This window comes from Oncorhynchus gorbuscha, linkage group LG10 (assembly GCF_021184085.1).
Source record: "Oncorhynchus gorbuscha isolate QuinsamMale2020 ecotype Even-year linkage group LG10, OgorEven_v1.0, whole genome shotgun sequence".
NCBI lineage: Eukaryota > Metazoa > Chordata > Actinopteri > Salmoniformes > Salmonidae > Oncorhynchus > Oncorhynchus gorbuscha.
This window is the reverse complement of record NC_060182.1, coordinates 70120888-70144896: the sequence shown is the minus strand read 5'-3', so window position 1 is coordinate 70144896 and position 24009 is coordinate 70120888. Positions and strand designations below refer to the sequence as shown.

At 43.7% G+C, this 24009-nt stretch overlaps 2 protein-coding genes across 10 annotated transcripts in view; one reads left to right on the top strand and one right to left on the bottom strand.

Moving 5' to 3' along the window:
* Positions 1-248: 248 nt before the first annotated feature.
* Positions 249-17887, bottom strand: LOC124046448 (rRNA-processing protein FCF1 homolog). 7 transcript variants are annotated; one of them, XM_046366827.1, is made up of 8 exons: positions 17791-17856; positions 17449-17513; positions 6714-6785; positions 6430-6578; positions 6270-6342; positions 5873-5960; positions 1145-1239; positions 249-541 (listed from the first exon to the last, which is right to left on the bottom strand). In XM_046366827.1, the coding sequence occupies exons 1-8, from the start codon at positions 17791-17793 to the stop codon at positions 493-495; spliced, it is 594 nt and encodes a 197-aa protein (XP_046222783.1). In that variant the 5' UTR covers positions 17794-17856; the 3' UTR covers positions 249-492. The 7 variants fall into 7 exon arrangements, with proteins under 7 accessions (XP_046222783.1, XP_046222778.1, XP_046222777.1 ...); XM_046366822.1 differs by lacking the exons at positions 249-541; positions 1145-1239; positions 5873-5960; ... (1 more) ...; positions 6430-6578; positions 6714-6785 and adding an exon at positions 7400-10455 and having other exon boundaries at positions 17296-17513; positions 17791-17864; XM_046366821.1 differs by lacking the exons at positions 249-541; positions 1145-1239; positions 5873-5960; ... (1 more) ...; positions 6430-6578; positions 6714-6785 and adding an exon at positions 7400-10441 and having other exon boundaries at positions 17296-17513; positions 17791-17864.
* The window catches only part of LOC124046447 (apoptosis-resistant E3 ubiquitin protein ligase 1-like), a 40316-nt gene continuing 34004 nt past the window's right edge, over positions 17698-24009 (top strand). The window contains exons 1-4 of one of the 3 annotated variants that reach the window (XM_046366817.1): positions 17698-17953; positions 19094-19364; positions 19901-20069; positions 21442-21662. In XM_046366817.1, coding sequence (XP_046222773.1) covers positions 19217-19364; positions 19901-20069; positions 21442-21662 — 538 coding nt within the window. In that variant the 5' untranslated portion in view covers positions 17698-17953; positions 19094-19216. Of the gene's footprint in view, positions 17954-18012; positions 18155-19093; positions 19365-19900; positions 20070-21441; positions 21663-24009 lie in introns of those variants that run through there. The other 2 variants (XM_046366818.1, XM_046366819.1) reach the window with 2 other exon arrangements.

Below are 24009 nucleotides of genomic sequence, written 5' to 3'. Positions count from 1 at the left end.
ACAAATGATGAGCGGAAAATGCATTAGTCTATTGATAAATATACTGTGAACTGCAATGGCTTACAGGTACTTGATATAATGCCAGCACAGTGGGCAGCTATTATATTAACATTTAACAGCAAATATACTGTATTGGCATCATTCTTGGATACTTTACATGCAGCAAAGCTCAAGGGTTTACTGTATAACAAATGCATTCTCCAAGTTATCAAAGCTCTAGGAGTACTATAATAGAAAAACTGGAGACATTTTACTTCTTCCATTAATTTATTGCACTTTTATGGGACAAAAATTAGGTTTGGATTGGTAAGAAAAACACAGCCAGAATAAGCTTGCAAAAAATATTCTGTCATTCCTTTTTTTTCACAAAAAACCCCCAGCATAAACTCAAGTCCTTTGATAATATACAATAAGCAGGTAAACAAATCAAATCCTCCTCGACAGAAGCCACAGTCCAACTGGAATTTAAATCCTATGTCCATCCATTGAATGTTAAAATCTTGGAGCACCATAGTCATCAGGCATTCTTTCAATGTTGAACCTGTGAATAAATATTGTTAGACATAAGTTATTTTACCTTGCTATACATTTTATTGCCATACACTGAGTGTACAAAACATTAAGAACACCTGCTCTTCCCATGACAGACTAACCAGGTGAACACTATGATCCCTTATTGGTCTCTTGATAACATCAGTGTGAAGGGGAGGAGACAGGTTAAAGAAGGATTTTTAAGCCTTTAGATGTGGATTGTGTATGTGTGTCATTCAGAGGGTGAACGGGCAAGACAAAATATTTAAGTGCCTTGGAACGGGGTATGGTATTAGATGCCAGGCGCACTGGTTTGTGTCAAAATCTGCAACGCTGCTGGGTTTTTCACACAACAGTCTCCTGTGTGTATCAAGAATGGTCCACCACCCAAAGGCCAACTTGACAACTGTGGGAAGCGTTGGAGTCAACATGGGCCAGCATCCCTGTGGAACGCTTTCGACACCTTGTGGAGTCCATGCATCCAACAAATTGAGGCTGCGCTGAGGGCAAAAGGTGGGGGGTATCGGTGCTCAATATTAGAAAGGTGTTCCTAATGATCCATTACTAGTGTTCAATGAATCATTGAACAGTAGTAATTTATGTTAACTCTGACCTATGGTTGGAGATGTACATGATGGGTACTCCTGGGATCTTTCTGATTCTTCTTTTCAGGTCTCTGTCCACAGTTGCCAGGATGTAGCACTTGTGCTGTGAAAGACACAGAATTTCATTGATGCTCTTCTCTGGTAGAAAACCAGTGTTCTAATAACTACAGGGTTCACCTAATATACACAGAACAAAAATATAAAATGTAAAATGGACAAAATTCATAGATTTTACTGAGTTAAAGTTCATATAAGGAAATCAGCCCATTGAAATAAACAAGGCCCTAATCTATGGATTTCACATGACAGGGAATACAGATATGCAGCTGTTGGTCACGGATACCTTTAAAAAGGCAGGGGCGTGGAGAAAAAAAAACATACAGACAGTATCTGGTATAACCACAATTTGCCTCATGGAAATCAGGCTGTTGATTGTGGCCTGTGGGATGTTGTCCCACTCCTCAATGGCTGTGCGAAGTTGCTGGATATTGGCGGGAACTGGAACACGCTGTTGTACACGTCGATCCAAGCATCCCAAACATGCTCAATGGGTGACATGTCTGGTGAGTATGCAGGACAGCTTCCAGGAACTGTGTACAGATCCTCACGACATGGGGCTGTGCATTATCATGCTAAAACATGTGGTGATGGCAGCGGATGAATGGCACGACAATGGGCCTCAGGATCTCATCACAGTATCTATGTGCATTAGAATTGCCATTGATAAAATGCAATTTTATGGGGCACTCTGTTCACAACAATGACATCAGCAAACCACTAACCCACATGACACCATACACGCTGTCTGCCATCTGCCCAGTACAGTTGAAACCGGGATTAAGCCGCGAGGGCACACTTCTCCAGCATGCCAGTAGCCATCGAAAGTGAGAATTTAACCACTGAGGTGTGTTACAACGCCAAACTGCAGTCAGGTCAAGACACTGGTGAGAATGACGAGCAAGCAGATGAGCTTCCATGAGATGTTCTCTGACAGTTAGTGCAGAAATTCTTTGGTTGTGCAAACCCAGTTTCATCAGCTGTTCGTATAGCTGGTCACTGATGATCCTGCAGGTGAAGAAGCTGGATATGGAGGTCCTGGGCAGGGGTGGTTACGCGTGGTCTGTGGTTGTGTGACCGGTTGGACGTACTGCCAAATTATCTAAACTGACATTGGAGGCAGTTTATGGTAGAGAAATTAACATTATATGATCTGGTAACAGCTCTGGTGGACGCAGGATTCGAAGAGACATTGGCAAGTCAAATTCAAGGACTTAAGTACTTAAGTACTTTTTCAAGCACTAATATTTATTTTCAAGGACCGTCCCCCTCTTCAAAGGGGGAGACACTCTAGACCCAAACTGTTACAGTCCTATATCCATCCTGCCCAGCCTTTATCAAGTCTTCGAACGCCAAGTTAACAAACAGATCACCGACCATTTCTAATCCCACCGTACCTTCTCCACTATGCAATCTGGTTTCCGAGCTGGTCATGGGTGCACCTCAGCCACGCTCAAGGTTCTAAATGTTATCATAACCACCATCGATAAAAGACAGTACTGTGCAGCCGTATTCGTCGACCTGGCCAAGGCAATTACCGCATTCTTATCGGCAGACTCAATAGCCTTGGTTTCTCAAATGACTGCCTCGCCTGGTTCACCAACTACTTCTCAGATAGAGTTCAGTGTGTCAAATTGGAGGGCCTGTTGTCCGGACCTCTGGCAGGGGTTTCACAGGGTTAAATTCTCGGGCCGACTCTTTTCAATGATGTCGCTCCTTCTGCGGGTGATTCTCTGATCCATGTCTACGCAGACGACACCATTCTGTATATATCTGGCCTTTCTTGGACACTGTGTTAACAAACCTCCAAACAAGCTTTATAGCCATACATCACTCCTTCCGTGGCCTCCAATTGCTATTTAATGCTAACAAAACTAAATGCATGCATCTTCAACCGATCGCTGACCGCACCCACCCGCCCGACTAGCATCACTACCCTGGATGGTTCTGACGTAGAAAATGTGGAGAACTACAAAATACCTAGGTGTCTGGTTAGACTATCAACTCTCGTTCCAGACTCACATTAAGCATCTCCAATCCAAAATTAAATGGGCTATTTCGCAACGAAGTATCCTTCACTCATGCTGCCAAATGTAATGGATGTGAAACGGCTAGCTTAGTTAGCAGTGGTGCGCGCTAAATAGCGTTTCAATCGGTGACGTCACTTGCTCTGAGACCTTGAAGTAGTGGTTCCCCTTGCCCTGCAAGGGCCGCGGCTTTTGTGGAGCGATGGGTAACGATGCTTCGTGGGTGACTGTTGTTGATGTGTGCAGAAGGTCCCTGGTTCGACCCCGGGTATGGGCGAGGGAACGGTCTAAAGTTATACTGTTACACAAACATACCCTCGTAAAACTGACTATCCTACCGATCGTTGGCGATGCCAATTACAAAATAGCCTCTAACACTCTACTAAACAAATTGGATTTAGTCTATCACAGTGCCATCGGTTTTGTCACCAAAGCCCAATATACTACCCACCACTGCGACCTGTATACTCTCGTTTGCTGACCCTCGCTACATATTCATCGCCAAACCCACTGGCTCCAGGTCATCTATAAGTCTTTGCTAGGTAAAGCACTGCCTTATCTCAGCTTATCTTATCTCAGGTCACCATAGCAAAACCCACCTGTAGCACACACTCCAGCAGGTATATGTCACCGGTCATCCCCAAAGCCAACACCCCCTTTGGACGCCGTTCCTTCCAGTTCACTTCCGCCAATGACCAGAATGAATTGCAAAAATCACTGAAGCTGGAGACATATCTCCCTCAATAACTTTACGCATCAGTTGTCAGAGCAGTTTACAGATCACTGCACCTGTACACAGCCCATCTGTAAATAGCCCACCCAACTACCTCATCCCCATATTGTTATTTTTGTTGTTGTTGCTCTTTTGCACCCCAGTATCTGCACATAGATCACTCATGTTAATGCTAAATTGTAATTATTTCGCCACTATGGCCTATTTATTGCCTTACCTTCCTAATTTTACTAAATTTGCACACACTGTACATTTGTATTGTGTTATTGACTGTACGTTTGTTTATCCTATGTGTAACTCTTGTTTTTGTCAGGCTGCTTTGCTTTATCTTGGCCAGGTCGCAGTTGTAAATGAGAACTTGTTCTCAACTGGCCTACCTGGTAAAATACAGGTGAAATAAAAAATAAAATCAATTTGTCAGTTCATATTATGCAATTGTTTCTAGTCACCACCGGATGGCAGAATATCCCCATAACTTACTATACATCACAACCTTAAACAGAACTTGTCACTACATACACAAGTGGTAAGTCAGTACTGATGATGTTGAATTATATAAACTGTAACTCAGTAAAATCTTTGAAATGGTTGCATTTATATTTTAGTTTACATGGCAATAATATTAAACTTGTCTTTATATTTCCCTAAATGTGAGGTCCCAGTCTGTCCCAACACATGCTATGAAAGTGAATACTTAAAGTGTAAAAGGCTCTTAGTTGACTCTACATTTTTGTATTCTATACCCATTTGAAGAGAAACAAGTTATTAATGTGTTTGATAATCTTGTTAATCTTATCTCAGGGTACTACATTTACATTTTAGGGGATCCCACATGGGTTTCAGACACCAAGTTTGGTTACCACTGTACTAATAACCGCTCTCCCTCCTTGCTTCAATGCTTCCTCTCTCTGTATCTCCTTTGCCTCTTTCATTTCAGCCTGACTCACAACTGTCTGTCTCACTAATCTCTATAAAGAATGCATTTTGTTATAAGAACTTATAGCAGCCCATCTTTTGATTACAGCTAGTTTAATTTCAGTCAACTGCTCCTGCTGAGGTCAACTGCTTAATGTTGGGCAGAGTGGTGAATGAATGCGCTGCCAACAAGGTAAATCCGGGGGACCAGGGGAACATACCGAGCATATATGAATCATTGCTCCCTGGTTAGGTCTGGCAAAACATAAATATTTTGCCATGCAGGATTGAATCTACATTTGCCCGTCATTTTAGCTATCGATGTACCTTTGGAGGTGCCTATTCAGTCAGTTCTGTACCTGCCTAACTGAGTGGCAGTGTGGGTGAAATTAGTGAGCTTGCCTGGAAACCAGAGAGCGAAACAAGAAACAAAACACAGTAGTCTGCCTGGGAATTAATTAGAAAGACAAATACATTTTTCTAATATTTTTCATATTTGATCCTTTTCTGTTCTCCTCTCATTTTAATTCAAGGACCAACTTCAAAAATGTCAGATTTAAGGTATTGCAGTACTTGAATTTGTGTGGCAAATTCAAGTACTTTAAGCACCTTGTGCAAACCCTTTGGACATTCATGAAGTCAGCACGCCAATTGTATTCTCCCTCAAAACATGATACATCTGTGGCATTGTGTTGTGTGACAAAACTGCACATATTAAAGTGGCCTTTTATTGTCCCCAGCACAAGGTGGATCTGTGTAATGATCATGCTGTTTAATCATCTTTTTAATAAGCCACACCTGTGAGGTGAATGGATTACCTTGGAAAAACAAAGGCTCACTAACAAGGATGTAAACAAATTTGTGCACACAATTTGAGATAAATAAGTTCTCAATATGGAACTTTTATTTCAGCTTATGAAACACGGGACCAACACTTTACACGTTGTGTTTATATTTTTGATCAGTATAATATATTGTCAATTTAGTACATTAAACTACATTACCTGTGTTACCCTTTGAACTAAACAGTCATCAGCGTAAGTTCCTTTGTGGGTGCATGGCAGTCGTTCGAACCGAGGATCCTTGGCTATCCTACAGAAACAGACAAATATTTATCTGTCAAATACTTCCCCTATGGAACATCGATAATAACCCTCTAAACCAGTGGAGGATGCTGAAGGGAGGACGGCTCATAATAATGGCCGGAACAGAGCAAATGGAATGGCAGCAAACATATGGAAACCATGTGTTTAATGTTGTTGATACTGTTCCACCTATTCCGCTCCAGCCATTACCACGTGCACATCCTCCCCAATTAATGCGCCACCAACCTCCTGTGCTCTGACCATGTGTTTATGTCTAGATGTACCTGGGTGTTGGTCTTCACAACAGGCTAGTTACCTTAGAGCAACTCGATACTTCATCCCCAGTTTCTCTATCTCAGCCATTACACAGTCTGTGATGCATGGGATACCTTGATGATAATTTAAAATGTACAGTTATTGCCTAATAGGGTTACATTAATTGAGTTTCAGCGGAATAAACTTTTCCAGATACTCACATTTGGCGTACAGGCAGTCCATCATTGACTGAACTATGTCGAGTTTAGCCTTGATGGAGAAGTTGATGAAATTGGTGTCGACGAGGATGTGATAAGGGGGACCAAGCTGAGTGTTGTACTGGAAGAACAGACATGATGGATATTTTGGCCTGCAGGTAGGAAAGGTATGTGTGAACACACAGTAAGAAGTTATCAACGTATAAATCAATCATGTGTTCACAATATATTGAATATCAGTTAAGAACTATTGGTACATTTATATTTCTTTACTCAGATGTACTTACACTTCTTTTTCCTTTATTTCTGAAGGATCTTTCTTTTTTTTCGCCTGTACTTTGGTACGGTCTTTCTCTTTTCTAAAGAAACACAGTCATTACCATAGAAATTCAAACTGGAGAGATCGTGATAGATAAGTTAGCTATGTCTTATTCAAAGTAAATAAAGGAATATGTGAACAATTAGTAAGCAAACTGGCAAGCTAGTTATTTCTGACAATCCATGCCAATTTGTTAACTTGACAATTGGTATATACAATAATAATATAATAATAATAATATATGCCATTTAGCAGACGCTTTTATCCAAAGCGACTTACAGTCATGTGTGCATACATTCTACGTATGGGTGGTCCCGGGGATCGAACCCACTACCCTGGCGTTACAAGCAGAAAAGTTGGCATGGTTTGTTAGTCAACTAACGTTAGCTAAATGGTGTGTGTGTGTGATGATCCTGTTGCAGAAAGTACAATATACATTCATATTCGTGTTTACCGGCGGAAAAGTTGGCATGGTTTGTTAGTCAACTAACGTTAGCTAAATGGTGTGTGTGTGTGATGATCCTGTTGCAGAAAGTACAATATACATTCATATTCGTGTTTACCGGCGGTAGTAACTTAGCTTGCTAGCTAGTGTTGATAAAAGGTGAGATGCTTAGGTGAGCGAGTCGGTCAAGGATCAGTTCAGACGAGGAGTTAAAGTTTAACAATCTGCAGTTTATTCAGAGTAAAAGTATTGTGTACAGCGTATACGGGCTCTGTTCCTTGAACTCAGAGGGAGTCAGAAAAAGAGAGCCCCTAATTTAGACAGCATACATGTTTTATACAGTACAGAAAGTAGGTTGATTCTGGAAGGTCTGGTCCTCGGATTGGTCCAGACCCGGGCGTTGTCTCTCCTTATTGGTCCAAGGTTGTTGTTGCCATTGTCTCAGAATGTTCCTGCTTAATGTCTGTTTTGCGTTGCTCAACTAGCTTACATGTGTCAAAAGCAGATACGCCCACGATCCCTTGAGGCTAAATGCTGGGTGTGTGGTTCTAAATGTGAATGTATCTGGGTGGGGTGTGTGTGTATGTGTGTGTGTGTTCCTGTCATCAGCAGATATGTCCTCACGAGGTGCGGCTTCTCCAGTCTTGTGGTTTGGCCCTCTTCCTGTTTTCGTGACTATGTGTGGAAACATTTGCAGAGGCGCACCCAAAACAGCTTACAGCAACATTATAGCAAACACATTAGTAATCTCCGTTTGTTTATGCCCTTCGTTACTAAGGGCTGAAGCATTAGATATAGAGGCCTGCCACGGCCTTCAAGCATATGTATGGTTATCAAAGTATTATTTACAAATCCCTCTCTTCACGTCTTACAGACGTGACCAATCAGTCGATTTCGCACATCTCTAAGTCATCGTACACATCCTCCGGGCCCAAGAGAGGATACATCTGAGCCGGGGCGCTAGGGTCAATAGCCTTAGTTATCACTTTATTGGTAAGCGAGCGAATACATGGAATGCAGCAGCACCCACACAAAACCAGAATAGCCGCAAAAACAGAAATAGAAATTAAAACAGAGGAAACGAGAGTCTTGTATTTGCCAAAAGCATCCATCCAGGAGTCCCACATAGAGTTATCAATGCCAGAGTGAGATTTCATTTTACCATTAAGAGTCCTAAGTCCTTCTAGAGCTACTGTCAGGCTGCCATCAGACGCAGTGTTATTCGGAATAAATGTACAACATTGTTGCCCAAACATGGAGCAGACACCTCCTTTTTCAGCCAATAGCATATCTATGGCAATTTGATTTTGGAAAGCCATAAGGCTGGTGGCCGATAATTGACCATGTACAGCCTCAAACCCTTGCTGGGTCCAATTTCCCAGTCTTTGGACATTGAAATGGATATAGTTTATGCGATCCACGTTTTTGTTAACAGTGCACCACCAACAAATTGAGGATTCGAACCCCGCAGTGACTTGATTAACCAACTTATATTTATCAGGTACCCCCCTGGGCACCCCAATAGCATCAATGTAGGTCGGATTGTCAGTGGGTGATACCATGGTGTGTCTTTTATATCTGCTTAACGGGGTTTCACTGACTTGGGAGAGGAGACCAGCCACACTCATGGGATGTACAGCAATAGGGAGGAGCAGTGACACTAGGGCACACAAACCTGATGAGTTAGGAGGAAACCTAGACAAAAGTCCATTTCCTCCGCACCACCACCAAACATCTGCCCTAGCTACAACCTTAAGGGGAGAATTAGGGAAGTGAGTAGCATTACACCAGTGGGGTGGGACAGTACCTAAATATGGAGGTCCTTGGGTCATGTTCACACATGTGAAATTTCCTTCAGCAACATCTGAGGAGAAAATCGGTGCCTGTCTGCCCTTGACTAGTGGATAAACCTTATCCCAGGAAGAACAATTTCGAGTTGGGTTACTATATCTCATAACCGGGAAAACACAATTGACAGGTAAGGCTGCAGGCACAATGCGAAGGAGAGGCCTGGCTCCCATACATACCACACAGTCCTGGCGAGACACTCTACCTGCTTCCTCAGTTAACAGGAGCCAGTTGTTGGAGAACCCAGAGACCCCAGTGGCAGTAAAGATAGCGTCATCAAATGTCGGTGGGTTGGCAGTCATACGGACAGGTCCCCACATTCCAGATCCTGATTGGGCTCCTTGACCTTCCTTTTTAGTAACAGAAGAAGGGACAGGGGCTGACATCGCACAGACATTCAAAAACCATCTAAAGTAGTATATGTACAATGGTGCCCCTCTGTGGTCTATCCAAGGTGCCAAAATGAAACCTTGGCATCCCTCCTTGTTACCTGGTTTAATCACCAGTTTCAGTTCCACTTTTGATTTGGTAAGGGTCAATCTATTTCTCCATAACAGCACTAAGTCTCCTTTCGAATAACTAGACCAATCAGGGCCTGTTTCAGCAACTAAATTTCTCCAAATCCAATCATCGCGGGGACTATTTCCTTTAGTAAGATACCAGTGGTATTTTGATTGCCATAAGTTATTAACCCCAATCTTATGCACATTGTTCTCTAGTGTTCCCCAGGGTATAGTGACAGTGGTAGTAACATTAACTGGTACACACAGGGTGGTGCTACCTACCCGATCAGTTGGACAAGTTTGGTTTATGACTTCAATGCGTCTTTTACGTAGGTTGTGACTAGCCATGGTGGTTGTGGTAAGATTTGTGGTAAGATCAGTGATGTCAATTGTGGAATTAGTGCCCTCTGGTATTATATCTGTTTTGTTAACTGTATGTTCGAAAGCCCAAAGCATTATTCCTACTACCACACCCGAGGTGAACAGCAATAGCACAAACATTGGAAGAGAGCATCCTAATCTTTCCCATGGTGCCCTTTGTCGTCTAGACCAAAGGTGCCCTTCGCTGGCACCTGAGGATTGGAGGCGTCTCCACATCCTTCAGTTGTCAGAGCTAACAGAATTTGTAGCCGAATTAGATGCGATCAAATCGCTTCTGACTTCTGTCAGTGTTCTGTCAGGTGCTGGTGCTGGTGTACAATGCGTCAGGTGGTGCCAAGGTGCGCCTGGTTTACCTTTGACCTGGACTGAGTGTGAAGTAACTTCCTTCACTTCGTACGGTCCAGTCCACCTGGGATCAGCCCACTTTCTTTTGTGGACTTTGATCCTTACCCAGTCACCAACCTTTACCCTTGGTTGTTCCTGGTCATCCGTCAGCTCCCCCTCTGCGACCCGGTGTATCTGCGTGGAGAGAGCTGCAGATAATTCGGTCAGTTTTTTTACATAGTCAGACATTCCTATCTGGTGGACATCAAGAGGGGGCATATGACCTCCCTCTCTTGGCGGCCCAGGCATCACTCGGCCTGTCATTATCTCATGGGGTGAGAGATGTGTCCCTGCACCTGGTGAGGACCTCATGGCCATCAGTGCCAGGGGCAGGGCTTCCACCCATGTCAATTTAGTTCCTGCACAAACCTTAGCTATCTTAGCTTTCAAAGTCTGGTTACAGCGTTCCACAAGTCCCTGCGATTGCGGCTTATACACCGAACCGAATTTGTGTGTAATGCCAAACCTCTCCTCAACCTGTCTCAAGTGTTGGTTGGAGAAGTGGGACCCATTGTCGGATCTGATTTGTCGCGGGACCCCATACCTAGGTATGAGTTCCGTTTGTAGCCACTTAATGACTGACTTCGCATCCTCCTTAACTGTAGGAATGGCCTCTACCCATTTAGAGAATCTGTCTACCATTACTAGCAAATATCTTTTTCCTCCCTTCACTTGATCTGCTCCCATGTCTGTATAATCTATGCTGATGTCTTGAAAACAGGCATTAGGTACCGGATAGTGACCCATTGGTGTTTGGTAAGGTTTCTTTGGATTGTGACTTCCACAGATGTCACAATTGTCACAGAACAAATCTGTCATTTCTTTCATGTAAGGATGCCACCACACGTAAGAGACTCTCTGACAAGTCTTCAGTTTCCCCTCGTGTGTCAGTCCGTGTGCTTCTCTGATTAGTTCAGGACAGAGGTTTGCAGGGGCCACTAGTCTGCCATCATGGCATCGCCACAGTTCATCAGGACCTTTTGTCGCTCCCCTCTGTCCCCATACTGAGTGTTCATACGGTCCGGCGGTTTGTTGTAGTTCCTTGATGTGTTGGTTAGTCAATTCAGTCCTAGGTGGACTTACTTGTAGAACCATTTGTCTGGGAGTGTAGCCACCTGCTTTCTTAGCTGCCTGGTCGGCCGCATCATTTCCTTTGCTGATCTTGGAGTCCAGTATCTGATGTCCCTTGCATTTCATTATGGCCACCTTTTCAGGAAGTGATACCGCAGCAATCAGTCGCTCCATCTGGGTCTTGTGCTTGATTGGTAGATTTCCAGTAGTGGTAAAGTTTCGTCTGACCCATTGTGGTCCATCAATGTGTACTGCTCCATGAGCATACGCTGAGTCGGTGTATATGTTGACCTTTTTCCCTTTGGCCACTGTTAATGCTTGGGTGAGTCCAATTATCTCTGCCAATTGGGCTGATGCGGGCTGAGGTATTATACCTGATTCCAGGGTGGTGTGGGCTCCATCCTCAGTCTGTTGTACTACTGCATATGCTGCTATGTTGCCTTCTTCTCCTCTGTAACAACACCCGTCAGTGTATAGCCATAGGTCTGCAGTCAATATGGGTTCGTTTTCCAAGTCTGGTCTGAGTTTCAGTTCTTGAGCAGCTCTTTCTGCGCACACATGGGTTATCCCTTCTTCCGCATTAAGGGCGTCAGCCATGTTCTTGTCCGTGTTGACAAACGTGATGTGTGACTGTGTACATTTGTTCTGAATTTTGTTTTTTCTGTGTGCACTGAAAGTAAATTCTTTTGCAGTTAGGTATGCTGCAACGCCATGGTGTGTGTGTATTTCCAGCTTGTGGCACATTACCAAGTGGGCAGTTTTTTCAATTGCTTTTGCTACCGCCGCCACGTATCTTGAGCACGTGGTTTGACCTGTGTCAATGTGATCCAGTTTTGATGAGTGGTACATCAGGACCCTTCTCTCCCCCTCTTGTTTCTGAAAGAGAATGGATGATGTGAATCCTTCTTTTTCGGAAACATCCAAGTGGAAGGGCTTGCCATAGTCTGGGGCAGTAAGTGCAGCTGCCACTGAGAGTTCGGTTTTCAGGAGGCCAAACGCATCAGTTGCTTGGGGAGTCCATATCAGAGGGGCATGAAGGTTTCTAGGCCCAGCTTCTCGGACTATCTCGCGTAAGGGTTCTGTTCTGGTGGTGTAGTCTGGTATGTGGGTACGACTGTATCCCGTAAGACCAAGAAACGAGAGCATTCCAGAGACTGTGGTAGGCCGCGGGTGATGCAAAATCGAGTTTCTGTGTGCGGTAGACAGTCCTGCCCCTTCACTTGAGATTTCTCTTCCAAGAAACAGGACAGTTCGACGACACGTTTGAACCTTAGATTTCTTGACCTTGTACCCTTTTATCGCCAAAAAATCCAGCAAGAGCTTGGTTGTAGCCAGACATTGATCTGAAGATTGTGCGGCCAGCAGAAGGTCATCTACATACTGGATGAGCACCACACCCTCAGGGATAATGAGTTCAGCCAGGTGATCCTTTAGGATACGGTTGAATAATCCGGGTGAGCACCTGTAGCCCTGGGGAAGAACAGAATACGAATATTGCTGACCGTCGAACGTGAAGGCAAACAGAGGTTGAGAACCTTCATGTAATGGTATGCTGAAGAAGGCATTAGCAAGATCGACCACGGTGAAGTATTTGTGGCTGGGTGAAAGATTGCTCAGGGTGACGTGAGGGTCTGGCACAGGAAAGTCTACCCCTGTTGTCACTTCATTGATAGCTCGGAAATCTTGTACCATTCGGTATGTCTTCCCATCTGCTTTGGGAACCGGAAGTATAGGGGTGTTCCATGGTGAATGGGTAGGATAGATACAGTCAGCCCCCAACAGTCCTTCGATGGTAGGGCGAATTCCTTCTGTTTGTTCCGGCTTCAAACGGTATTGTGACCGGTATATAGGGGCTTGGCACGGGTCTGTAAGAGTTACCTTGACTGGAGGGACTGCAAGTTTCCCTACATCAAAAGGTGATGTGGTCCAGATTGACTTGTCAATAGAGTCCAATAGGGCTGTGGTGGATGGATGGTCGGAGTAGGGTTTTCCATGATGACGAGGAAGAGAGAGTCGTTCTGGTTGGCATGTCTCGGTGGTATCTACCAAGGTAAGTCGCCACATTTGTTCCGTGGATGCCTTCATCACGCCAGGTGTTGCTGTAGGTTCCCAGATGAGTTTGGAGGCCCGGCGTATCATGGGTCCCAGGCTTCTTGCTTCATAGCCGTTTCCAACTGCTAATGTGACGTGTGGGGCAGATTCGGGTGCAAGCTGATACCATGGTTTAAGGTGTGTAGGTAAAATGACTGGAGCAGCAACACCTTCGGGACCGCAAACAATAGATGCACATCTGATAGTGGGTGTCAGATGCATCATATTGTCATCCCAGTCGTCAGTGTAAGGGTTGTCTTCCTCATCCGTAACATTCATGGTGCAGTGCACCTCGGAGAGGGGCGTCTTGTAGGGGTGTAGAGTGTAGATGAATTTTCTCCAGCTATGGAATTGGAATTGGACGGCAGGGGTAGATGCGGTAGTTTGTAAACATTTCAGCCAATAGACTTCCTGTGTCAAGGACAGAGGTGGGACAGGGAGTGAGGGTAAGAGTAACACTCTTCCCTGAGTCGGAGGTGAGATGGATACCTCCACTCCGGCTTCTGTCAAGTTGATGTAGCATCCAAGTCTGCAGAGTAAATCTCTCCCTAGCAAATTGATTGGGCAGTTAGGGCAGTATAGAAACTGATGTCGTACTGTTGAAAGTCCCCATTGGAAAAGCAATGGTTGTGTTTTGGGCTGTGTCTCCGCTCTTCCTGATACCCCCACCACCTGTATGGAGTCTGTTGATAAGGCCTGTGTTGTCCTAACGGCAGAGTAGGTACATCCAGTATCTACTAGAAATCGATGGGTAACCCCCTCTATTTGACAAGTGACAGTGGGTTCAGTAAATACAGAGAAACGTTGGACATCTTTATTTTCAGGTGGTGGTGGGCACCTTCATTCCCATGGCACGTTCTCCTCGTAGACACCCTGGAACGAAGGGGAAGGTCCGGCAGGGGGTGGAGCTCCTGCTGCTGGGTGGTGGTATGTTGGATTAGCCAGTCTAGGGCCTGATGCTCGTGGCTGCCCTCTTCCACCAGGAGCGAAACCTAGGCTTTGGGCTCGGTTCTGGAGGTACGCTCTCTGTTTGTGTGTTTGTGGCAATGGGCAAACCCTTGCACGGTGTCCAGGCTGTCCGCAGTTGTAACAGGTGCCATTGTTCCAAGGGCGGGGGCCCCATTGTCCAGCTGTTGGCGGCGGGCCCCTAGGGGGATAACTCACATAAACTTGAGGAGTCTGCTGATAGGGGCCAGGCTGAGGATAAGGGGGTGCTTGATAGGGTGCCGGTCCTTGAGTTGCTAGCATCTGTCGGACAGTGTCTTCAACAATTTGAATTGATGTAGGGTCGGCGACCATCTGTTTCTTTGGTTGGGTGGTTTTTTGTGCATCTTTCAGTTGGAGTTTCAGTAGTTGTACTTGCAGGGCTCTCATCTCAGTTTCAGCCCCTCCCAACTCCTTGTTGTGGTGGGAGATGTGATGATGCACATGTGATGAAAATTCCGCTACAGGTTTGGCACACAAGCCGACGGTCTGCCTCAATTTAGTCTTGACTGGGGGAGGTGTCCCGTTGATAACTAGTTCCTTCCACATGTTGGTTGATGTCACTGAGGCATCGTATGGCTCCCCGTGGACAGTTCTCCAGGTGGTTTTAGCTCTGTCCAGGTATTCAGCAGGGGCTTCTCCTGTGTTCATGAGAAATGATGATAGTGCTGCATAGTCTCTCTCCGTTGGGTATGCTCTCCTGAGTTCAGCCCACAGTTTTACTGAATATGATTCAGGAGGGGTAGCTCCAGGTAGTTGGTCCAGACCGGCTGTTTTCATGATTACATCCATGGTGGTGTGGTCAGTGGCTCTGGCTAGCAGTGCTCTCATGTCTCCTAGTGCTAACCGGAAACCAGAGGTCAGGGTTCGTAGTTGTAAGAGCCAGGCAGAGGCACCTCCATGAAGGCTTGGTAACTGGTCCATCATGGAGGTTAGATCTGTCAGCTGCCATGGTTTGTACTCCTCCCCTCTTCCCGTTGTACTCAGGCGGAGTGGAGCCTGTATGCTGGATGCCTGTCTATTTTGTTGGTCTTGGATTCGTTGTGATCGCCTTAGGCCTGTTGGTGGGTGGTTTAGCGCATCCCGGAGATCGGTTATTTCACCCAGATATGTGCCACTTAGATGATATGGTCCCCCTCCCCCACCTGGAAACTGTTCCCTGTTGATCTGTTCGGCAGCTGTCCATATCTGTTCCCGGGTTGGACCGCCACTGCATTCATTTTCATCCTCCTCTTGTGGCAGGTTTAATGATGTCAGATACTCCCTTTCGACGTTCCCTTTTTCAGCTGAGCGATGTTCACTGGTGTAGCTGCGTGGGGTTGCTGCAGAGACTGCTTTAGATAGTGGAGAAAGGAGACTGGGTGGGAGAGGCTTGAAGTCGTTGGAGCAACTGTCGGTGCTGACTGAGTGTGAAGTGAATGGGTTCAGTGATGTCCGTCCACTTTGGGGCCCCGTCTCTACAGTATTCATGGAGTGGAGACCGCTGGGGGGCGCCAGATCCTCAACATCGATTGCTCCTTCCATTAGGCGCACTGCTACTTCCCCCTTTATCACACCCCCTCTCACCGTCATTACAGGGGCCTGTATAGCAGCTAGTGTTGGGCCTGGGAGAGGCGAGTAGGGTGGTGGTCTGTACTCTTCAGATAGGTTTGGGTAGAGCCGCGGGTTGGGCGGTTGTCCTTTGTCTGGGTTGGCTGGTGGGGTGGTGGTATCCCCTCCCTCTTTTGTGTCAGTGACTATTGCCATTACTTCCGGTTTTTTGTTCAGTTGTACTCTACGGGTCTCCTCGATAGCCCAAGTGCCTATTTTCAATTCAGCTTCTGCTTTCTCTCTCTGTTTAGTCCCTTCCTTCTTGAATAAATGCAACTTGTTCTGTTCTGTCTCCCTGTCTTTAGCTTCCTGTAATGCTTCACGCAACTCGTCTTCCATTGTGCTAAGCTGAGTCCTATTTGGAGTTCCCCCTACCAAATAACCCGCCTGTGTCCACTTCAACTTCAACCCTTCCCAAACCTTCTTTACTGACTTCCACTGTTCCTTTCCTCCTGACCTATCCTGCATACGTTGGTCTAGAAAATCATTGAATTTCAGTTTTGGAGGTTGCGAAGTTGCCATGGTGTATAAATGAGTTTGACTATCTGAATATACTTAGCCCGTCACTGTCTCGCGACAGCGATGTATTCTTGGAGAAACTATTACTCGTACTCTGTCTTATCTCAGAGCTCCTCCGTCATATATTCAGATTTTGGTGAGACAATACAGCCCAATTAAACCCTTGTGAGACGCTGTGTACAGTTAAAACCTCACCGGTCACAGCCAGTCTGTTGGGTTACTAGTCGATTATCAATATGCCTCATTCGTATACTTCATGTACTCAGGTAGCAACTCTACAACACATTTAACCAGTCATGAGCTAGGTTATGGTATGTAAATCACCTAGTAGCAGTATCAACCGAACATTTGGTCATATTCAACACTTAGATTTATTCCTCATCAGTCGCTGCTGACATCTCTGAATAATATCACTAATCAACAAATAGACCTATTCCTCATCGAATGCTGTCGACATATCTGAATAGTATCTAGAATCAAGCTAACATTGCAATATCCTCCAACCTAACTCATCTCAGTTCTTTAACACATACAATTCAAATCTGTATCACCTTAACTTTAAACAGTCAATACATTGCATTCATATTTCCACAATTCATTTACTTCACTGCTCAATGAAATTTTGTTAAATTAAATTTACACAAAACTCATACTCACACTCGGTATTACTGATCTTAAATTTGGAGTAGACTAAACGACAATATGCAAAGTTTGTTTTAACAGGTTTTGCTTACCTTTTTAGTGGTCGACCTGAGATCAGTTCTCCGAGTTGAGCAGAGTTTTGTCCTCCCCCGAATTGGCTCGTCTTTCTCCTTGAACCGTCCTTTCACCAATTCGCTCCCGTACTCTCACGTTTTATGGGTCTTTAGTAAACACTAGCAACTCACATTCTCTGATCTTTCAAACTTATCATTCTCTTCATTGAAGCAAACTTTTTAGTCTTCCGTTTCCCCTGAATTACACATATTGGAATAATACAGTCAGAACAAAAAAAGAAGAACAAAAACTACTAGCTAGCTACGGTTAATCGAGAAATGCACGTTACGTTAGCTCATGGTTAGCAAGTTAACGTTCGTTAGTTAGTAGTAGCAGAGCAACACAAAGCATACGAACTTCCATCAACAACTACTGAAACACATGTTCAATCATTAAAACAGCTAAATCAACAACCACTATATACATTGTATCATGTCATTATAATATGATAAGTTATTAAAGGACGACGTTACCATGATTTGTTATCCAACAGCCGACTTCTTGCATCTCGCTAGTAGTATAGCCCTCGTGTAACTGTGTTTGTACGTCATCAACAATAGACGTTTGCTGCCTTTGCACATTTTGACTTCCGATTGCTGCTGGCTAGCTAAATGTGATAAATACAAGCAAGGTATGGTAAGTGTTATTGTTGAAATGAACGTTGTATTAGCTATGTAATGCATTTCAATTAATAGTTGGCGCAGCTATGCGTGAGGGGTGGATTATCACATTTGTTTTGAAACACTGAATTTGGCTTTGGAATACCACATTTCTATTTTGCGTTGACATTGACGGTTAACGTCGCTAGTTAGCACAGTCTAGCTATCAGCAACTAAGGTTAGCTAGCTATCATGCACTTGTCATGCACTTGTTTTGAAGGAATTGATGATGCGACATATTTTTTTGTGTATCTAACTAACGTGAACTAAAATCATGTTGTAGCTGGCTATATATTCATCCCTGCCAGTTTTGTTAGTTTTGCATAGCCTAATACATGTTAATCACGTTTCTAATGATGGTCGTTATTTAGCTACGGTTCTCCATTCTACACATGCATGAAGTAGCGAGATAACGACATAACTAACTGCTTGTTCCGTTAATTGATCTCCTTACTTTGTCAACCAGCCAGGTAACGTTAGCAGGACAAGTTAACCCCAAGAGCCAGTATCAAGGCATATTGATTACTGAAGCTATGCAGTATTACTAAACCTTTCACCATTCCAGATGTGTCATTTCTCGTCAGATCTTTAGCAAACAACACTCTGTGATATGCTGTCAAAAAACCTCCTTATTGATACACCTAGTTGTCATTCATAGGGGTCATATGTATATCAATGCCGTATCATTTCAACCTTGATGAAGGCTTCCAAATCGGCGCTGATAACAAATGGGTATCTTGTGGGGATGTTGTTTTTGTAGATAGTCTGTCTATGGGTATTGCCACAATGCATGTATTCTATGTTTTTATCACTATGGTCTTTGGTGGTCTTTAGTTCAGATTATGAGATTCAAGTAATGAGACCTTTTAGGACCCTTGCCAGTTCATGCATATTTAAGTCATCTGGATTACATGTCGTATCCCATCACCCAACACTCCTCCAGTGTGACACATTAATATTCATACATGTCTTCTTGGCTATGCTGGTACTGATTAGTGACAGTGTCTGTGTAGCTAAATGAGCATGGTCACACGTTTTTCATTGTCTCAGTCATTGTTTAGGTTAATTCTTTTTGAACTGCTGTACTTATACCTGTCATGTTTTGTTGTTGCTCAAGGTCTTTCCAAGTGAAGAAGCTGGAGAATTTAAGACCATTTAAGACTTTATCGTGCAATATTTTGGACCTGGCCCAGCCTTTGTGAGGAGCAGAGGAGTCTGAGTCCAGGCTGAAGATGGTCTGATGGACCGCCGCTTTTTGCTGACCTTCCTCTTCTGCTCAGTCTCGTGGATTTTCTTCTGGGAAGTGTGCTGGAAGAAAGGCAAAGAAAGTCAGATTGAAGAATGGATTCAAGGCCACAGTCTCTCCGAATACAAACACTTACTTGAAGGTCAGTTGAGAAAATATATGCCACTCTTTGCGATGATCCAGTGTTTGTGAAAGACATGGAACCTCTTCAGTGGCAGTTTGGCATATCTGAACTATTGCTGATGGGAAGGAGGCTAATTTCATTGTAACCAAACACAGTAAATCTTAATTGATTTGCTCTGTAGTTAATGCACCACATCCCAGTTCTTTTACAACAAGAGGAATTTATTATCTTTAAATTATCTCATCCATTGGAGTTTGCACAAAAGCCTATCACAGTTCAAAGGGCGTTTTAATGAAGGTTAGGCCAATGGGTGAAATTCCTTCTCGACAGCTTATTTTCAGCCATTAGTGTAACTCTTTGTAGTGCCTGGGGTTGTTGTTTCAGTGATTTAGGGCCTTCTTGTTTGCAGGTAAGAGTATATTCTTGTGTTCCCCTCATTCTGGTAATGTTGAGGTGTATGTCTTTGTGATAAGGCTATAGACTAGAATAGATCCTCATACTGGCATGTCTGCTCTGGCTGATTTGTCTGCGTCTTTGTCTGTCTGTATGTGTAGATGTGGAGACTCTGGAGGAGCTGAGCCTGAGTGTTCTGACTCGTCTGGAGGACGTGGTGAGAGAGAAGCGGCGCTGGAGGGACATCGCAGAGGCTCACATCCAGCTGCTGCGAGACTTTGCCTTCCAGGAGTGGCTCTGCTCTCAGAGCCTTGAGCACTACTATCATACGTAAGCATAAGACCACCATGTTATTAGCACAGTACTACCTACCTCTCACCTGTCATGGGCAGATTCAACATTACTACACAATTCTGCACTTACATCTTACAGAATTCGTTCATTTTGCGAAACACTGAGAGGTCTCTCTCTTTCTCTCTTTCACTGAGAGAGGCTACATGGCTGAGAATAACAACCATAGAACAGATACTGCTTTGTGTCTGCTTATTTGTCCACTTGGGAGCAGCCTCCCCATTCATGGCTGGCTGCGCTTGGTGACATTGAGCTCAGGAGGCTGCAGTGTTTCAGAGGGTCACTGCAGTAATGAGTGCTCTTAAGGGGCTGTTACACATACGATATAGTAGTCGATGTTCTGCAATCCTACAAATGTGGGGGTAGCTCTCTGTGGACTGAGTTGAACTGCAGTCAGACTGAGCCTATATGCCTTTCTGTATAATAGTATAACCTTTACTTGTTTCATGTATTAATTAATAAATAAAGACAAATGTTTTCTATTTTCAGTTGTATCACATTCATATGTTCAGTACAGTATGAGCTCAGGTCTGTCTGAGCACTGGCTCTTTACCTAGAGTAATGTATTGTGAACATGAGCAGCTGGGTTATAGTGGTTATTACACTGTGTTTATTGTGGCTACAGCAGCTATCAACCCTGGAAAGCTTTTGCTCCTTGAGTAGATTACACTACCATTTAATACATGTGTCATAGGAATATTAATCCACTTTCATCATGACTCACTCCATACCACACTATGACTATCTGGCTTCCTAATGTTTATATAACTCTTGAAGAGGCAATCTGCGATTGCTACATCAATTTCTCGACATTTAAATTCATGATTAATTTGCATAGATTCTTGAAGAATATAACTTATAAATCCCTCATGAGCGTAGTAAAATGTTCTTACCCCATCAGAACCCAAAATATAAACTTGCTCTACTCCTTTGTTTCTAAATAAAGTAATTGTAAACAAACACTGTATTGCCTCAATATGGTTAACTGTCATTTTGATCTCATTTCATTTCCTTGCATCCATAGCTTTGTCTATGAATTTGAGAGTGGTTACATTTCTCCAGCATTCCCGCAGCTATTTACCAAATCAGGGGCAGTTTGACCGATTTGTTGTTGTTTGAACTGCAGATTGCCCCTTTTTAATGCTTAATATAAATGTAACTTAGAGTACACAGAAGCCTATTTAAGGCACTCGCTAACAGACCACTGCCCTGTTTAAAGCCAGGTTCTTCTTGTTCAGTCGCTCTGCGTGTTGTCCTGTGTGAGACTGTGGCCATGCTAGAGGTGAAATGAATACAATTGACAGTTTTTTTTCTCTCTGTTTGACCATATTGCACCGTGGTCCAAATGAAGACTGAAGACCTTGGGTTGTATGAATCTGGATGATCTAGCCCAGTTTGACAGCCAGTTGCAGCTCTCTCTGGCTGCGTGGGGATACTACTACGAAGACTACATCAAGTTGTCCACGGGCGTCAAGGTTCTCCAGGCCTCAAGGGGGCGCCGCGACCAAGACTACGAGATCCAACTGGTGCACAACCTTGCTGAGAGGCGGCTGAATGAGAAGTGGTCTATCGGTGAGTGCCAGATCACTTTGTAGACATTGTTTGACAGGTGTTGAAAAGCTTCTGCCTTGTATTGAGACAGTGACTTCAACAGCTGTCTGTAGAAATACTGATGTATTGCAAGCCCTAGCGTTTCAGTGTTTTATTAAGCAATAGCCACACAGATGAGCAGAACTAGGTAATATGTTGTGAAGGAGAAGTTGACTGTTATTACATAGTCATGCTGAAACAATAAGTGCAATAACTGTTTCATGGATGTGTGTGTGGGAGTACGTGTGTGTATATGAATGGAAAGGTGACTTACGTATACAGTACCAGTCAAAGATTGGACACACCTACTCATTCAAGTGTTTTTCTTTATTTTTACTATTTTCTACATTGTAGAATAATAGTGAAGACATCAAAACTATGAAATAACACACATGGAATCATGTAGTAACCAAAAAAATGTTAAATAAATCAAAAAATATTTCAGATTCTTCAAAGTGACACCTTTGCACACGCTTGGCATTCTCTCAACCAGCTTCATGAGGTAGTCACCTGGAATGCATTTAAATTCATGATTAAACACTTGAACTTGAACACTTAGTGATTGAACACTTAGAGATTGTCAACAGATGTGGTTTTCCTGCAAGCGTTACATTTCAAAAAAGGATAAATGTCATATTTAAAGAGGAGCCAGGGTTGGAGAGGTCTATGCTGCCACCTAGGGCTGAGCGATATATCTAATTAATTAAAATGAATGTTTTTACCTGATATTCCAAATCCCTGTATTGCAAAATACTTTTTTTGTGTGTATTGGTTGGGATTAGTCTCTAATCTGTAGGTATCTGAAAAAGTTACTTCTGGGAAGGTTATACATTTCCCTCAGCAACTCAGAGGCAAAGGTCCCTTCTATATGTAGATCCCCCTATGGTATTGCTCCCTAGTTCTCCCCATCGCTCAAAGGTGTTATCAAGGTTAGAGGGGGAAAAGGATGGATTCCTGGCAACAGGGAGTAGGAATGATTTTGGACTAAGGTCAAAGTAGACTTTAATTTGCTTCCAGATTCAGACTGTGCTATGTATAATAGGATTGTTACTATAAAGTGACATCTCCAACGTGACAGGTGACAAAATCACAGCTTCAATAGAGAAGGGGTGGCAATCCTCACGCTCCATTCTAAGCCAACCGGATGACAGAAGTGCGTCATCCAGCAGAAACGTAACAGCACGGAGGTTAGCGGCCCAATAGTAAAATATAACATTTTGGAGAGAGAATCCTCCTTCCATCTTGGATTTACAGGTGTTTTTTTTTAACCTATCCTATGTGTTTTATAATCCCAGATGAATGGATTGATAATTGAGTCCAGATGTTTATGAAAGGATTTAGGTATGAATACTGGGATTTTCTGGAATAGGTAAAGCAGTTGTGGGACGAAGACCATTTTAATGGCATTAATTCTTCCGAGCAATGAAGTTGGGAGAGTTCATATGTTTGCCTTGAGTTTTTGCATCAGAGGGGGGAAATTCTCTTTAAATAGTGAGGGGTATTGTTTGGTAACTACAATTCCTAGATAGGTAAATGGAATCAGTTCTAACCAAGAGGTGTTTTGCAACCTTATGGGCATTAATTCACTCTTGTTCCAATTTATTCCCGAGAAGGTACCAAACAAATTAATCAAATCAAGAATAGCTGGAATACTAGATTGGGGTTCTGTTACATAGAGGAGTATGTCATCTGTGTATAGTGAAATCTTATTTAGAGTATCTTTAGTATTAAAGCCGTGTATTTCTGCATGAGATCTGATTGCCTGTGACGAGAGGTTCAATGATTAGAGCAAAAGCAGAGGCGACAGCGCACAACCTTGGCTTATCACTCTACAAAGGTTAAATCGTGGCGATTGGTTAGTGAGTATTCTCGCACAGGGGTTCCTATATACAAACTGGATCCACTTTGTGAACCCATCTCCAATATTACATTTCTGTAGGACCTTGAATATATTGGACCACTCAACTGTGGTCATAGGCGCCTGAGATTGAAGAATGAGTTTCTGTTAGGGATAAAGCCGGTCTGGTCCGAATGGACCAATTTGCCCACTAAAGTGCTAACCCTATTAGCAAGAGTTTTTGCTAAAATCTTTTGTTCTGTATTAAGGAGAGATATTGGTCTGTATGACCCTACCTCTTCCGGATCATTACCCTTTTTATTAATAACTGTAATAAACGCCTCATCCAAAGTAGGTGGGAGAGCTCCATCCTCATTGGCCTGAACCAACATTTTGTGCAGGTAGGGGGAGAGCATGTTGCTGAATGTTTTATAGAATTCACCAGGGAATCCATCTGGACCTGGGGTCTTGCCACTCTTTAAAGATGTAATT

What these genes read in the sequence shown, in the direction of transcription:
- LOC124046448 (XM_046366820.1), bottom strand. Translation starts at nt 16,564, where the DNA reads ATGGCAACTTCGCAACCTCCAAAACTGAAATTCAATGATTTTCTAGAC.